Below are 17,681 nucleotides of genomic sequence, written 5' to 3'. Positions count from 1 at the left end.
AGTGTTTTAGCTGTAGTTACTACCTGACTAATGGGTCACATATTCCCTTTACTTGGTCACTAATTCCTCACTGAAGCTCTGCTCCTGCTGACACTTTGACTTTTGTATTTTACCTTCTATTTGTTTTCCCTAATGTCTTTTGTTGGTGTGAGAAAAAGAACATATTCATGCAACTAAAAGACTGATTTGATCTAGGTTTTTTTTGCATCTAACACAGTTTTATCTGTTTATATGTTTGCAGCGTGTGCTCAGCACGCGGGGGTTGCTGATAGGGGACGACTTAGAGGAGTTGCTGATGGTGGTCACTTACACAATGATTATCTATTCAGTGGGATGCGTCAGAAAACAGCCCATCAGAGATCAAACGGAGAGCACAGAATGCTGATTAGCATGTGGTTTAGACCGAGACAGAGGGCGAGACGCCCGGGGAGACAGAGCAAATGGGAGTCAGGTCACGGGAAGCAACACGTCAGAGCCAACTCAAAAGAACTCCTCGCATTCCCTCACCACCTCCACACCCTCAGCCTCTGTGTATGTGCTGCTGTATGTGAGCAAAGAGCGTACGTGTCTGTGTGTGCGTGCATGTGTGTGTGTGTGTGTGTGTGTGTGTGTGTGTGTCCACCCATATTTCTTGAATCATGTGACTTGACACGAGCAGTCATGCACAGTGTGAAAAGCCCCACTATATATAGTAGGACAGTGTTGGGTTTCCCAGCAAAGCATTGTAGGAGACCGCTCATCTTTGTCCCCTAAGAAAGCGCATGCTGCTGACTTGTAATGTTTCTATTTACTGTAGGTGTTAAGAGTCCACCGGTGCCCCTGTTTATATTCTGTCCAGCCTGAAAGGTGAAATTAGGACACGAGAAGCACTAGTGTTTGTGCTCCTCATGTGTTGACTAAGCGCCTGCATGAAGTTAAACTTCAAAGAATATAGCAAGGATTAGATATGTCTGAGACCAATAAAACGTACTGTCTGTATCTTATCTCGTTTTCTGAATGAAGTCATTGTGAAGAGATACAACGAGTCAGAAGATCAGTCAGTCCGTCAGCAGCTCTGCATTCAGCGAATAACAACACCTCAGTAGTGATGTCATTAGATTTGGCACTTAGGGGCAATGGTTTTCAAATTTGTACCCTCAGTGTTGGCCAGTTATTGAGTAAAGCCTCAGGGTGAGACAAGATAAACTGTCTGAAGTGTTTAACTGTTAATGTGAGCATTAAATTCAAGTCAGAGATTGTGTGATTGGTTACCATGTGTGCATTGTTTTCTCTCTCACATTCAGTATATGTTAGGATTAGGGTTGGGGATTAAAATAGTGTGCACTAACAAGTGAATTAAAGTTAAGTAATATACCCTTTCAAATTTCCAAACATTAAAGTCTTCCAAATTCAAAACAGACTATTTCAGATCTGAAAAGTGTTGTATCCTCCAAGCCTGCTCTCACTGAAAAAGGATACTTATTTTTACAAAAATGCATCATGCTTTATGTACGTCAAAAAGTTGCAAACCGTTTGCCTGTAGCATCTTTTTTTACAGAAAAGAAAACAAAAAATATGATTAACCCTAACCTTAAACCTTAAAGGGGCTCTACACAAAAATACAGAGCACATGAATTGTCTGGACATGGTTGTCAACATGGAGGTGGCTGAGCTGGTGGCTAGCTGCTCACAGTGCTAACACTATAAACAGCGCTAAACAACGGCAACAGCGCTGACAGTTAATATTGTTAACCAGGGGGAAAGCCCCTTTCCCACTGCACAAAAAACCTGCTAACATCTGGCCTTTGAATGCAATGGGAAAGGTTTTAATGGACATTCACACCCGGGTCAAATGACTCTGCAGTAGTGACGCTTCAGTCAGCATTGATGGGAACACAACACCCAGGTGAGCATGCTAATTTTAGCTCCTTTAGCGCCGAGATGCAATGACGGGCACACAAAACACTGTCCATCTTGGCCCAAGCAACACTCAAAAATCATTCCAAATTAGTGTGTACTGAGTTTGAAAGAGAGGCTGAATAAGTAAGAGATATATAAAAAGAAGTAACGACCTTAAAGTTTTCATAGGCCTCCATCACTCCCTATGCTGTTCTTAGGCCTGTCTGTGACGTGGAATGTGACACACCAAAACACACACACACACACACACACACACACACACAGAAAGGCATCATCACTCATCTACTGCAGAGCCGTGTACAAAGCGCTGATCTACTGGCAATAGGAAAGGAGTCTATTGCCTATTTTTAGCAGGTTTATCCATGTTTAAGGAACCTGTGTACATGCACTAATGTTGGGGGAAAAGAGTATAAGGTGGGCACAACACCTCTGCAACAACGCTGTCAGCAATAACCACTGCATGCGCGCATAGCAGAATGGTGGCAATGAGCTAGCCAGGGATACACACACGCACTAACACACAGACCGGACAGGCTTACCATAACAAAAAACAGAGAAGCTCGGATTACAACCCACACAGAGACGTAGTGTGACTTTATTCTCTGCTCAGGACGCCATTACTCTACTATGTTTATACATAGCAAATAACATTTTGCTGCAATATTAATGCTCTGAATATTACATAAGGAACCTTCAACCAATATAAGCTAACCTGAACTTAAAGGGATTAAGTGATCCTTCTCTATTAAGTGGGTGCTTGTTGGGGACAGTTTACTGCACAGAAAAGGTCAAACTTTTTTTTTTAGTCCTTCGTATGGGTCAAGCTAAAAAAACACAGAATTCAACATTTCCCAGAATGCAATAAATAGCATCATTTTGACAGGCACTAAAATGTAAAATTGGTGGAGTTCTCCTGACTAAACTAGAAGTTAAAGCAGCTACATTTTTAACTGGCAATCAAAGAGTCAATTTAACTCTGATGCCTCTGTATGATCTACAGAAGCAAACCAGACCATCAGCGTGAAGATTTGATATTTTTATATTGTTACTGTTGATGTGTATCCTCGGGTCAGATTTCCTGCAAAATCCAATAAAATCGTTTGTGGCACACAGACCAGAAGAGTCTGTGATTACAGGCAAAGTTTTAGCAGTGAGTAGCACATTAGCCAGTTAAAAGGCGGCGGTTGGAGATTTTTCATTTGGGAGTTTCATTCTGTGGTAATGGCCGACACTGGGGCAGGTTGAGCAAAGAGAAAAAGAACAGAATTGACTGAAGACCAAAAAAAAAAAAAAAAAGCTAAAAGTGACAGTGATAGAGCCTGGGTGAAAACACGAGTCAACCTTGGTCTGTCATTCAACAGATGGAGAGAACTGTAAGATTCAAAACTGATCCTGAGTTGCCGTCTTCCTCCTGGACAGGTATGTCATGCGTCTATTTCATTTAGGCATTTGTGAAACGTAGTGGTATTACATTAATATATGAATTTACACTGGTGGCAAACAAAACAATGTTTACCTTGTTTCATCATCATCATATTACAATGATTAATCTTCAATAGCAATAACTACATACAGTACATCACCAGGTTGCAGCCATGCATCCTGCAAACAGCTGTGATTAAAAACAGAAAAAACAGTATCAAAAATAAGTTGCATCTCTCTGTTACTTGCATATAAAACAAATGCACATGCTAGCCAGATCAAGATCTTTGCGATAAGGGATGCTGGTGCTCATGGAAACTGCTTTTGTCCACAGGGGCTGCCAATATATACACTATCAGTATCAGCACAAATTTGAATGCTCCTTGTAGAAAAACAGATGTAGCAACATTTTTGGACTAATTACATAGATATTCATTTTAAATGTCACAAAATAAAGGGTTGACATCTGTTGTAGTTTAAAACAATTGTGGAAATGTGTTTCTCTATTGGTACATTTTAAGCTATGCTAACAGATTGTCTCTGTGGATGTACGGCAATGTTGGTTTTACGATTTGTTGATCCACCACTTTGGTCCACACTGACATAATTCAGCAACACAACCTAGTTGTTATATTGTCTTTGCCACAGACATTTATGTCCACCACGGGATGACTTTTATTCGCCTTGGTAATCCAATCACTTGCCACCATCAGGCCAGTTTCTGAATTTGTATTTCGCCCTAATTTGGGGACGTCAGCATGCTAACATGCTGAACTAAGATGGTGAGCATAGTAAACATTAGCTTAGCTTTAGCACAGTGTAACTGTGAGCATGTTAGCATGCTAACCATTATCCATCATCTAATGTCATCCATAGGGGGTGCCACAAATGGGGAAGGGAAGATCAAAATGTTTATCTTTCACTATTTTTTATGAATACTATTACTGCTATTGATTTGAAATATTACATAAGGCCACAACTACATAACTATATAACTACATAGCAAAGCCTACTAAATAATAGAGAGGCTTTTATTTCTGGGCCCCCCTCCCCAGCTTGTTACATTTTACCTGCTTCACGTGATGGACATCTAATGAACCCTGAAACACACTGAATCTTTAGCCCCTTTTACACTGCCAGATTTTCCAGGAATGTTGAGCCGTTTGGCCAGCCAGCTGCGAGCGTTTAGACACACAGAGGCAGAATGGGGAGTTGATCCGAGGTGCCCAATTTTCCGCCTTGTAGGGTAGTCATATTGGCAGAACCCTTTTAGTTTAAACAGACCGAGGCGGCCTTCCGCAACGGGAGGAGCTGTTGAAGACTTGTGGGAGGAGCTTTTGATGACGCCGCACGTGCGACCCACTGGCGGTGGATAAACAGGAAACAACTGATAGCAGGAATGAGCAGCTAGTAGCAAGAGGGAAACGCATACCTGAAAGACACTGTAAAGATGAGCAACTGGGGAGACAAGGAATTGTGCACCCTCCATGTCCCTGCAAACAAAGAGGCCATTAACTGTCAGATGACGGGGACGGTGAAGAACAGGCTGACTTACGAGAGAATCGTCACACGCTGAGCTAAACATTTTTATACTTGCTCACGCCCCCCATTTCCCCGAAAAAGGCACATTCTGTATAAACAAAAGTAGGTAGGCGGCATTTTGCAGCACTCCCCGATTATGTTTTTATACTGCCAATGCTGAAAGAAGACTGATTGCACAAATTTGCACAATTCCTGTTTAAAAAGGGCTAATATCATGTCAAAACAACAGAAGCTCTCTGGTGCCTACTCACTTACCACTACACTACTGAAAGGAGTGTGTGTGGAGAGAAAGACCATGAAAAACAACAAAGCCGTGCTGAAATCAGCAGGAGGAGAGCTAATTGTCATTACCTCTGAGCAGCTGGTGGACACAACAAACAGATCATGGAGGCTATATTGATTATTGTATTGATTATATTGTTATATTGGCAAAGGTAAATTCTAATTTTCTTTCTTTTTTTCATGTTGAATATAATCTTGTAAAATGTAGGTTTTGGAAATAAACTTGAATAAATCCAGCTGTTTGAGGGAGAAATTTATTGATGTTTTCACAGCAATATAAAACAGATATAAGAGAGGGAATTATTAAGTGTAATATATAGTAAAAAGGCTTTCTGCACATTTTTAAAAATATAACAAAAAACAAAGGAAACACAAATATAAAAACATTGGTATCGTCACACATCAGGGGGGCACTGGGGGGAGACTTGCCTAGGGCACCAAATGTGCTAGGACCACCACTGATGCTAATGATAGCATTTAGCTCAGAGCACCTGTGGGTCTAAGTACAGCTATCATGGCTGTAGACTCTCAGTCATGTTCGTGTTAAACAAAACAGTTATACACTGAGATGGGATTGAACAGATCCACATTTGTGACATTCAGAATCTGCAGCTGTTTTGGGATCAAAAGATTAAATTAGAAAATAAATAAGCTCTGTGTTTTTCTGTGGAGTATCCTAAATTTGATTAAACATGCTTTCCTCAATAGCCTGCATTATTTGAGATCAGCAGGCAAATCAATACTGTATGACATTTCTCAAGTTGCTAGTCATTGGTGCAATTTATTATAATCACCATTTATTGTATTAATTAATAATTTACTTGAACAGTGAATTCATAGACACTATCAAAGTTAAAGCCGTCATGTGACAGACATTACAGCTCTGCTCATGACGTGCTGCTCTGATTAAAAGGTGGGAATCCTGCAACATTGCAAGCAACTTTTAGCTCAATATTCACTGACAACAATCAATTCCACATCATGAGGGGCTGTGAAGAGAAGCCATGATGAAATATCGCAGGCAGACTTTATCACCATGCTTTGCCTAACTTCCTGGAACCCCTGTGCCTTTTTAAAATCAGCAGCAGGCTAAAGATTAACAGGATTTTGTGTACACATTACCTCCGCCACGAACAGCATGTAAACCTGCCTGAAGATCAAAATGACAGAATGTTTTGGGAGCTAAATTTCATTTAGACAGGCTGCGTCTAAATTTCTGGTAGAGAAGTCTTTCTTAATTTCACAAGGACTATAATATGTTATATCTTAAAGGTATTTAATAGTCTTTGGGTTTGTCTTTCATAGGCAGCATAAGCCCAAAGCAGAAGTAGATGGTGTTGTTTATAGAAGTCCATCTATACTGAATCCACCTTTAACAGCTTTAAGGGTCAAAGGTCAAGGGTCCCCTTTGACCCCAGTGTCACCAAAATACAACCTGAGGGCAGATGAGCCTGAGCTTTTCAGAGATGTAAGAAGCCATTGTGTTTGGGCTTGGGACTAACGTGTTTCCCATGTGAATAAAAGTGAACACAAATGGATAACAGAGGCGTAATGAGGAATGATCTCAGAAAGATGCTGTTTCTGCAAAGCTGTTACACATTTTCTAACACTGGGGATACGGCCAATGGAGGGAGAAAAAAATCACAATGAGACACAGTGTCTCCGAGCAGACGCAGTGGCCAAAATTTCAAAGGTCTGGCTCGTGAGCGAGGGTCCGCCCAGCTCCAGCGCAGGTTGCCTTGGGCTGGCAGGTTGTTCCACTGCAGTGTGTATGAGAGGAGTTTTTCTCCAGAGTGGGCAGGGCTGCTGGTGCTAACATATGTAAGCTCCACGGGGGTCTGTGACGGCACACACCGGCTATCTGGACAATGCATCCGTCATTAACCCCCGTCTCCCTGCGTCCCTGTCTCGCTGCGCTTCATTCGGCCTCCATCACTGCGCCCGCACTCGGAATCTCACACTCATCTCTCCTTTCTCTCTTTGTCTGGCCCACGTTATCTTCATCCCCTGCTGTCCATCTCCCCGTCCTCCTCCCTGCATATCTCTCTCTTTCTCTTTTCTCTCCCCCTGTGGCCTGCTTTTCATCTCTCCCAGTTTCACCCACTCTCTCTTACCCCCCTCTCATCCCTTCTCCCTCTCTGCCCTTCACCACGTCTCTTTCTCCCCCCCTTCACCCTCTCCCTAGATCCGCTTTCCACCCCCTCCTCCACCTCCCCCTCTCCCCCAACTCTCTCTCTCTCTCTCTCTCTCTCTCTCAACCCTTCCCCCCCTCCTCCTCCACTTCTCTGTCCTCCGTTCAATCCCTCCTTCTGCCCCCCCTCCTCCTCCTCCTCCCTTTCTCTCCTGCCATCTTGCAGGCCAGTGGAGCCAGACTGCAGGCGTTCAGGGAGTCACTGGACCTGCTGGGCAGCGGGTGACACAGATTTCCGGTGTGTGTGTGTGTGTGTGTGTGTGTGTGTGTGTGTGTGTGTGTGTGTGTGTGTGTGTGTGCATGCGTGACGAGAACAGGGAGGGGGGATTAAGCTCCAAATCACTAGAAAGGCACCGAAGAGAGAGGGGGAGAGAGAGAGAAAGGGAAAAAAAAGCTGCAGATCCAAGAATTTGAAATTCCCCCTTTGTCTGGGAGATGAAGAAACACTAGACTGTGGACTTTAACTAAAAGACTGTGTGTTCCTCATTCAGTGGGAGCGTTGCAATAGCATGATGTTGGAGCTCACTGCTTTTCTCCATGAGTTGGCAGTGTCCTGCGTTGGCTGGCGTGCTGCGCTTTCTCCCTCTCTCTCTCTCCCTGCCTGACAAACACGCACACACACAGACGCACACACATACACAACCCCCACACCCCCACAGATGCACACACACACACACACACGCACAGTCCCTCTGCGATCCCCCTGACTGAAGGCACACAGGAAGTGCAGCCGTGGCCCAATTATAGCGTGACACCTCGGGCCGGCCGTTGCCATGGTTACGTCTTCCCTGCGGTCCCCTGGAGTGTGGCGCCGAGGAAGAAGGTCTTATCACATCAGCCATCGTTACGGCAACAAGCAAAAACCCACCCTGTAGCCTCAGTCCAGCTGGCTGTGTATTTTGTTTATAATGTGTGTGTGTGTGTGTGTGTGTGTGTGAGAGAGAGAGAGAGAGAGAGAGAGAGAGAGTGTGTGTCTATATATGATCTTCACTTGTGAATAAAAAGGGAAATTGCATCAGTGTGTGAACGGAGTGTTTGTGATTGTGTGTGCGCGTCAGGTTAGGTGTGTTCGAGTGCATGCACTGGACTTGCCAAGGCAGCGTGTAGGTGTGTTTGTGTGTGTGTGTCTGTGGGGTTGCGATAAGGCTCTCAGCCACACCATTAGGTGACTCATAATCCACACAACCTCACACACACACATGAACACACGTGTGTGCATGTGTACGAGCAGAAACACGGTGGCTAACAGACACACACACCCAATTAAATATGAACACACACACACACACACACACACACTCACACACAAATGTAGTATAAACCCAGCCTGTAGACAAGTGCACATGGCCAATTTCTTTTATTTCAAAAGGGCAAACAGAGCTATACAGTACAAGTTGCACATGAAATAATTTAGCCTAGGCTGAACTCATTCATTTCTTACTGATGCAGTGACGTCAGAACAACAGAAACAAAACTCCCCATTAGAAACAAAACATTTGGCTCCTTTTTTTTAATGTTGAAACACAATACATCCAAACTGGAAAGGGATGTAAAAAAAGACATAATGTTTTCCAGATATTTACAGTCTATTTACAGCATTTTTGTCGTCACCTAAATATTGACACACATTGGTATCCTTCTCTCCTCTCCAATTCACTGATTGTCAAAAGAAAGGATGGGAACGAGTGTGGACATTCTTAAACGGAGCTGCAGCTCCTCATTAAACACAAGATCCGAGGATCTTTGAACCACAGTCCGAGTATGTTAACATGGTGTCCTGTGTGTTTTTGTCAAACTGCAGCTCCTCAACAATCATCCAACCAGGATCCTCTGACAAATGCTGCCACCACATACATTACTATCCGTCCAAGGCGCCGTTGCTTCTCTCTTGTGCCAGACCCAAAGTAAAGTCGGAGCCCCTTAGATCAAACCCAGACACTCTGCTCTCAAACCCAGGACCTCCCGGCTTCCTCTTCAGCTCCTCGCACTTCCTGTATTTACAGATCTGGTGTCCCCTCTTGCGATTGCGGCAGCTGCTGCACTGTTCGCAGTTCGTCTGACGCCGACAAGGTACGCACTCCCCGCACCTCTTCCTCTTCCTCCTCCCTCCGCTGCCCCCGCCCAGAGAGCCAGGAGAGTAGCCCTCGGCCACCAGCCCTTCGATGCCCTCAGCACCCATGGCCGCACTCCTCCAGTGGCCTCCCCCCATCTGGAAGCCTGCCAGGGGGAACAGAGCGGGGCTGAAGGGGAACCAGGCACCCAGGAAGGGTTGGAAGTCAGTGCCACATCCAGAGGAGTCCTCTTCCTCCTCCTCAGGCCCTGATCCACCTCCCTCCCCATCCCCGTTCCCCCCCTTTGCCTCTGCAGCCTCCCTTTTAGCTGGCTGGCTGCTCTGTGCACCCAGGCCGGCCTGCTCTGTGGTGGCAGGGGTCAGAGCCAGCAGCCCGGCGCGCATCAGCAGCTCTGCGGCGTGGGCCAGGTGGAGCCCGCTGGGTGACTCCCACATGTCAGGCCAGGAGGGGGCCCGGCGAGGCTTAGTGTGCGCAGGCTGGGCGGCCCGCTGCTGGGTCGGGGAGGGCTGGATCAGGCCTTTGACATCCACGGCTGGGGAAGGGGTGGAGATGTAATGGGAGAGGCTGTAGGGGTGGTTGGAGCGCTTTAGGCTGGGTCTCAGTGGCTCATTGGGGATTTTAGCGCTGCTGTGGGCCTGATCTGGGGAGGAAGGGCCAGCGATGTCTACGGCAGTGGACATAGCAGTGGCTGTGTGTGGGGGTGTCTGTCCTAGTGTGTGTGTGTGTATGTGTGTGTGTGGGAGGAGAGGTGAGGGAGAAGGGGATTGAAGCCGATGCGGGGTTGACAACCGTCCTGCTGTTACTTCAGCCAAAATGGCAAGCCTTGGCCTGTGTCCCTATTCCCATTCTCTGCAGCAGCCTCAGAGTCCTGGAGAGCTAGAAATGAATGGGGGATGAAGAGAGGAAGGTTAAGAATAGAAATGTTGGAGAGACGGATACAGAAAGAGAGTAAACAGAGGAGATTAGACTGGAAGATATTTCTCAGCCAGCGCCACTAAACACTGTCAGAGACTCAGAGTGTGGAGGATCTGTGTTTAAAGAGAAAAACAACATATATGTATATCATTTCAGAAATAAACAGCTTGAATAGAGATGATCAGAGCCATATATGAGACAGTGCATGGCTTGCCCATGATTTCCGCATACAGGAGGCAGTATCCCTTTAAGAATTTCACGGTATATCAATGCAATCAATAACAGAGCGACAACAATATGCAAAGATATGCGCATATGCGCAGGTCAAATGTGGAGCGCGCTTTTCAAATACATTTTGACGACTGCTGTTATGTGTGCCAGCCAAAGCTTAAGCTTCACGGAGGAAGACTAAATAGAGGACCGTAAAAAAACAGGCTGTCTTTTGTCTGGTATCGACGACGAGGAGCGAGGTGCGCAACGATGCGGTTGCTGTGGATAAAAAAAGACCAGGCTATATTCCATGTCCACATTTGTAGCAAATCTACTCCAGTGATTAAACACGGGACATATATGTTGTTACAGGACAACAGTGTGAAGCCTTTTATGGGTCGATTGGGAAACCCGATCGATCATTTCACCGTAATTAAGGTTACCTAAGAAGACGGTGCTCGACCGACGCCACGACGAGCTGACCACAGTCCGAGTGGTCGCTGCGACACGGCGCTGCGCGCAGGAAAAGGCGACAAAACCAAAACAGCGAAAATCAACAGGAAGTATGGGTAAAACGTCTCCCCTTACCTTCTAAATACGGTCCAAACTCTCCTGTCAAACATATGATGAAGTCAAACATATGATGAAGTCATGAACTAATGGCGTGGTGATTGTAGTGTATATGGACGGCGGAGCTGCCGATTCCTCCTCCACCTCTCCGTCCCGGAGGGTCTGCAAACACTCTGCACGGAATTTGGGGGCGTCGCTCAAAATGCGAAGTGGACTCTGCAGCCGAGACCGTGGTCAGAGCGACCCCATAATATCCACAGGAACACTTGAACATACACGTACAGCTGTCAGTATCAATATTATAGGAGGAAAAATTAAAGCCGGCATTAACGGGCTGTGTGTCTGTCCCACTCTCCAATACAGCCAGTGTGTTAATGATGGGCGTTACTACCAAGGGATACCTATTATCACTATGTCATATAAATATTTACCCAACATGTAAACACAGCAACATTAATAAATAAAAACTTTTATCAACATTTTTTAATTTATTTTTTAGGACGTGGACATTATTTATTACAGCTGTCTAATGTTATGACAATACATATAAAGCTCCATCCTAATAAACTGGCATATGAAAATTGCATTTACAATTCTTGTTTAGTGAATAAAATAACCCGTGGGTTATGTGTTAAAACATGGGATCTAGACTGTGAAGAGTGGAACCAGAATTACAGTCAATACCTAATTTATAATTAGCCTAATTTAAAACACACAGCTAAGTATACAGTGGCAAATTAGTGATGATAGGATCTTCATCTTTTAGTTTACCTGGAACAGCACATTTATCAACCACAATATAGTGCAAATATATCAGATATTGCTAAAAAAAAAAAAAAAAAAAAGTATTTTTTATTTTCAGTTTGCCTACATGCTGTTATATATTTTAAAAATGCACTATAAGAAAAGATAATAAAAGCAGTAAAATAAAATTAATAACTGCTAAAGGGAAAAAAGCATATTTTTAGTCTTAATTATAAGTTGTATCTAAACCGGAAGTCCATGTCACATACCTTTCCATTACAGGTATACTGTTATTCATTAAGGGCATTATGTTGGCCTCTGTGTAACATGTGGTCGACATTAATAGTCGTCTCTTCTTAAATTAAAAAAATGTAGTGGTTGAAAAATAAAAACTATTTGTCACCAAACAAACTCGCTCTGTGAATCACATCACTTGTCTTTTAGCAGTCACAGTGTGTTAGCATGATTAGCCTCCATGCTAATGTCGCTGTGCTCCGGTGATACCCTCCCTCCCTCCCTCTCGGTGTCGAGCTGTCTGTTAAAGGTGACTCCTCACACGGGGACGGTGGAGTCCACTCCACCTCTTGTGAGAGCCCTCCGTTGCATCTGGCACGCAGCCAGATACCTCGTGCGTGTGTCTGTGTGTGTACGTGCGTGCGTGTGCGTGTCACTATGGGAGCAGGGGCCCACCGTACTCGCGTACACTGTCTGGCCTGGACTATCCGTGTAAACACAGCGTCTTCTAGTGGTCACCACAAATACTGCCACATCTTAAAATGGCCACTGGTGCTGGTGGACACTGCAGCACGGCAGCCCCCCTCACCTCCAGCCAAGGCCTCACACACACACATACACACACACACACACATATACAGGTCCCACTGCAGTCACCACACAGAGCTGTTTACTCATTATCCCTGTCCACTGTTAATCCATAAACACACCGCTCTGCCTGGCTGCTAACAGAGGTGAAGTTGTTCAGCAGAGCGCATTTGATCCTGTGGTTAAAAACAAACAAATGCAGAGTTTGGCCCCTGGCCCTGTAGCGAGAAATGCCCGAAAATAAATCCACAAAGCCGACAAATCAGATCACTCATTTAGTTTTATTCACAATATACAGAACAATGAATCAAGTCAGACAAACCGCAGCCAGTAGAAAATAAATCTAATGAAAAAAGCAAAATATATCCTTTATAAGCAGAGTTCTGCACACTTTACAGATTACATACAAGTTTTCTCAGAAAGCAGACAGTCACTGGTTACAAACAGCAGGTAGTGTCTCAACACCTCTTAAGATTGGATATTATTATTTCATTAAAGACAAAAACAGAACTTAAACTTCTGTTTAACAAAGCAGCTCTTAGTGCAAAAATCATAACGTGGAACATTCATATGTGTGCGTTCAGACTGTGGGGCGTGGCCTCTAGATTTTACTGTAAGGCCTTTGCTGAATTTAAATGAAATACTGGATTGACTGAGGCAAAGAGCTGCAAGTTCATTGTGTCTCCACCTGCTCCCACCTGAAGGAGCGGAGAAGGAAGGGGACACAGGTGACGCCAGACGTGAAGGTACGGTACCTGCGTGGTGAAATATTTCACTTCAATCAGGTCAGAGAGAATTTAAACTACACACTAAGTAGGCTGAAATCCAGCCGTGCAGTCACAGTACCTCCGTGTCTGACGGTGCTGATTGTCAAAGTCCCTTCCTTGTCGCTCCACGAATGACCTCTGATTTCAAAGTCATGTTGGCTGATGTAAAAAAAACTGTGAAAGTATAAAATCAAAATTCACAACATTTTCAGCACTTTGAGTTTTTGTTCTGGGCTATGAAGAATATCCACTGTTCAATTGTGACAGCATCATGCCGTAACCATCAGTGTGACACTGCTATGATGATGATGATAAATGATTCGACAAACTGGGGTGAGGTTTAAGTGGCTTAAGCATCCTTCTTTTTGATGATGAGCGGTCCGACGTTGTCCCCGGTTTCCTCGTTGTGTTTGGTGTGGGCTCCGTCGCAGAAAGGGAACTGTAAGCAGAACGCACCGTGTTAGTGGGAAAACAAGTCGCTCTTATCAAGTCGACGCCCTTTGCACTTTATGATATGAGAGAACACTGTTAGCCAATGCTGAGTCAATCTCCCCAAAGTCACCTGAAGCTATGACAGAGAAACAAGATCACTGTAATCAGCTTTCGGGCAGACATGTTAACTGTATCACCCTGACCGAAGACTGTTCTTATCTTTATTCTAGTCTTCTAATCCCCAGTGGTTATAAAGAGTCAAATTATTTAACACGGCAAACTTGGGGCATCTAGCGCTGAGGATGTAGAACTAAATCATCTACCATGTGCCAAGCTTGTAGGACAGCAATGTTGACTGACGTGAAAACATTAACGGCATTATCTAGAGCCAGTGTTTGGTTTGTCTGTTCTGGGCTACTGTAGGAAAACATAGCAGACTCTTTGGAAGAGGACCTGTACCGTATGTACTCATCAACAGCTCATTCTAAGGTAACAAAAACACGACTAATATTGTCAGGTGATTATAAACTAATGAAAACACTGACATAAATATTACATACCATTTATAGGGTAGCAGCAGTAAACCAGTTTAAAAGTATACCATAGTACGAAAATCATATAGTGTACATTTGCTTATCTACGATATTGAAAAACATATGCAACTGGACAGAGATTCTCACCTGCATGTGTGCATCTCTTTTCCTACTCAGACTATTATCACATACTGTCATTAAAGATAGTTACAAGTTTCCATTTATGAAAAAAAAACCCTTCTGTTTTCAATGCTTTAAAGGTCACTGTAACTGATAAAGAGAATAGTAATCATGTCATAGCATATACCCTTAAACCAGGGTATTTACCGAGAATGTCATCGTATTAGAATATCTCATATCGTTGCAATCCTACTGCCAATAGATGCCCCTAAATCCTACATACTGGAGCTTTTGGTGATGCCTTAACCTTTGATTTTCCTTGTTCTTATTCTATGTTCAATAGAAAAATTGCACATCTTGTTCATGCAGAGGATTTTCCAACATCTCGAGGACTCCAAGTACCACTTGGGTCTATAATTTTAAAATATAACACCTACACAAAATGGTAGCTGCCCACTCTCTTCTTACAAAAGCTAGAAATCAGTGTTACCAAGTGCTTAATTTACTCCTGTTTAGCACTTTAGCCAACACTACTAACAGCCTCTGATATGGTTTGCGGAGCTCTTTGAGTTGAAAGTGGTGCTGATACTGATGATTTAGCAGTCAAAGCCTGGCTGTGACATCACTGACTGAGATGTGAACAGAAATGCAACATGTGTGAAAAGTCTGAGGTAGGTAGTTACAATAGTTTTGTACCCTTGATGGGTAGATTTGATCTCTTAGCATGTCAAATACCAGGTACTCAAAGCTTAAGTGTAATTATAAATCCCTCTGAAGCAGCTGCTGAGGCCTGACCTTCTTTGACTTCCAGCAGCGGCAGTACACAGCCTTGGTGCCGATGTCCTCCATGTCGAAGCTGTGGACCACTTTGGGGCTATCTTTGCTGACCGATGTGTTCACCAGGCCCTTTTTACAGCTCCGCCCGTTCAGGTAATGGCTGACGAGGAAACCTCCGACAGCTGCAACCACCGCGACCGGCACTGCCACTATAAAATGCTCTGGAAAGAGACAGAGAGTGAGTCACGATGTGCCTACAGAAGGCTGCTTTATTGCCAAAATACACCTGTCTGTTTACGGCTCAGTGAAGAAGTTACAGCCAGTTTTTCTTTGTATGCTATAAAATGTGAGTGGACAAAAAATGAGAAACACCTCCCAAATTTATTGCAATTTAAATCAGTGTTACCACCAACCAGAGTCTTGATTGTAACCAGAGATGACCTCTCTGACGCAGGGTCAACAACAGGCTACACAAAAACAGGATTTACTGCATGTCTAATTTACTGGCTTGTGTTACACAGCAGTCTGAGTGACTTCAGGGTTTATGGTATCCAACTGCCCATATAAGCACTTAATCACTAATCCTATGTAAACTATGGTCTCTGTACGTTTCTGTAGATCAAGGCTCTTCAAAGCCTGTAAGTCATAATTGCAGTATTTGCTCCACTATTTCAGCCTGTCGACATTTGTTTCACTAAAAACAAATATCCTCCCTCACGTAGCCTTACTGTACATTGCATCAATTTGTGATCTAAACTGGTTCACACTTTGGTGATGCATAGAAACAGAAACTAAATCCTATTTCCAGCTTTCACCAGTTGAGAAGAAACAAACGAATTTTAAGGTTTTTGATGCCTCGCAGATTTGTCAAGTTTAGAGACAGACTTGTCATCCTGGATCAAGACTAAATCTCTCTCCCTACAGCTTCGCCATGTTGCATCATCAGAGGAAGGGCCTGTCTATTGGATACAGACAAAACTAAATTATGCGCGGTGCCTTTGCGTTGTGACCGTTTTTGCAAGGAGGATTATCCAGGTCCACTGAGCATCACATGATGTCGAGTCCTCAGACAAGAGGACCAGGGGGGCCTGCTGGCGGTCTGGATCAGCAGGTTCAGTGATTAGCTGCTTTGCTAGAGAGGCTAGAGGTAATGATAACTACGATACTCCTACAGTAGGTGATGGGATCGCCTCCAAGTATGGCCTCGGCTGATGGTCCAAACTATTTGAGTGACCGTCTAAAGTTGGAAACACAACATGTGGCTGGCTGACCAGTTAGCTAGCTGAGTGGCTGTTAGCCAGCTAACGTTAAGGAGCGGCTGTTGATACAGTAGCTAATGAGTAACTCTTTTTTTAGAAACTAGATAATTATTTAAAGACATGTGTATTAAACTCACTAGTAGTCTCCATAAAGCCGCGCTGTAGCATACAAAAAATCTTCTACCGTACTGTTAGCTCTTACACGACTCGGGTAATGTTAGGTCACAGACACGCTGAGTTTACATGGAGTGACAAACGAAAACACAACACGCATTTAATGCTAAAATGCTAGCTTAGCTAGCTTCAATACTTTACCTTTTGTTATCCTGAGTCCCGAGCTGGGTGCCTGGGGCAGCGGAGGCATTGGCAACTGTGGCAAAGATGGAAAACCTGGGGTTGACATGTTTTCCGTGGACGGTGTGTTATTTGTGGATAGCGCTCAGCAGCAAGGTCAACCGGGGAGTCTTATCTGAACTCTGTCTGCTCCACAAGCGCCGAGCTCGGCCCTCGGCATCCTACGTCACTGTGCTGCAGCCAATCAGGTGTGAGGAGGGGAGGGTGATGCGCTGCCAGAGCAAGATAGTAAACCTCAACGAACTTCCGGCTTCGCTCTAATGCTGTTTTGGACTACTCCTACAACTACAATGTATCTCATTCATGTTCCATTAATGTTCTTTACCCGCATATTTTAAATATCACGGGTTACACGTTAGCATTTTCGAAGAGCTCGTGCTTGTGTTAAATCTTATTTACTTACTTTAATTGTAAATTTCATTCTTAACAGTGAGAACAGTAATTTGATGTTAATTTTAATTTAATTTATATACTTTATTAATCCCCCTGAGGGGAAATTAAATTTTTTCACTCTTGCTGTCAATTACACACAGGTCCGAAAGACACACACACGCACAAACATGGGCTATACACGCACAAAGTGGAGACATGTTAGAATAAGGGGGCTGCCCATGTAAAGTGACATTTTAATTTTCATCTAAATGTCCATATACTGGCTTTTCACGGAGTTTTAGCCAAATTTCACAGCCTCGTATAGCAAATAGTTTGCTCTGCTGGTAGTGCGTCCGCAAGCTTTATTAATGAACGTGGGTGCATGATGATAGGTTTTC

The 17,681-nt window shown here is 44.0% G+C and overlaps 2 protein-coding genes across 2 annotated transcripts; both read right to left on the bottom strand.

Moving 5' to 3' along the window:
* Positions 1-8,674: 8,674 nt before the first annotated feature.
* Positions 8,675-11,447, bottom strand: cxxc5b (CXXC finger protein 5b). The gene is made up of 2 exons (XM_049585577.1): positions 11,122-11,447; positions 8,675-10,284 (listed from the first exon to the last, which is right to left on the bottom strand). Exon 2 carries the CDS (start codon positions 10,086-10,088, stop codon positions 9,195-9,197), a length of 894 nt encoding a protein of 297 aa, XP_049441534.1. The 5' UTR covers positions 10,089-10,284; positions 11,122-11,447; the 3' UTR covers positions 8,675-9,194.
* Positions 11,448-12,931: 1,484 nt separating this feature from the next.
* Positions 12,932-17,065, bottom strand: zgc:110843 (uncharacterized protein LOC541492 homolog). The gene is made up of 3 exons (XM_049585582.1): positions 16,873-17,065; positions 15,317-15,519; positions 12,932-13,875 (listed from the first exon to the last, which is right to left on the bottom strand). Exons 1-3 carry the CDS (start codon positions 16,958-16,960, stop codon positions 13,786-13,788), a joined length of 381 nt encoding a protein of 126 aa, XP_049441539.1. The 5' UTR covers positions 16,961-17,065; the 3' UTR covers positions 12,932-13,785.
* Between the last annotated feature and the right edge of the window lie 616 nt (positions 17,066-17,681).

This window comes from Epinephelus fuscoguttatus, linkage group LG9, assembly GCF_011397635.1.
Source record: "Epinephelus fuscoguttatus linkage group LG9, E.fuscoguttatus.final_Chr_v1".
In the NCBI taxonomy this organism is placed as follows: domain Eukaryota; kingdom Metazoa; phylum Chordata; class Actinopteri; order Perciformes; family Serranidae; genus Epinephelus; species Epinephelus fuscoguttatus.
The sequence above is the reverse complement of the archived record's forward strand: the minus strand, read 5'-3'. Positions and strand labels throughout refer to the sequence as shown.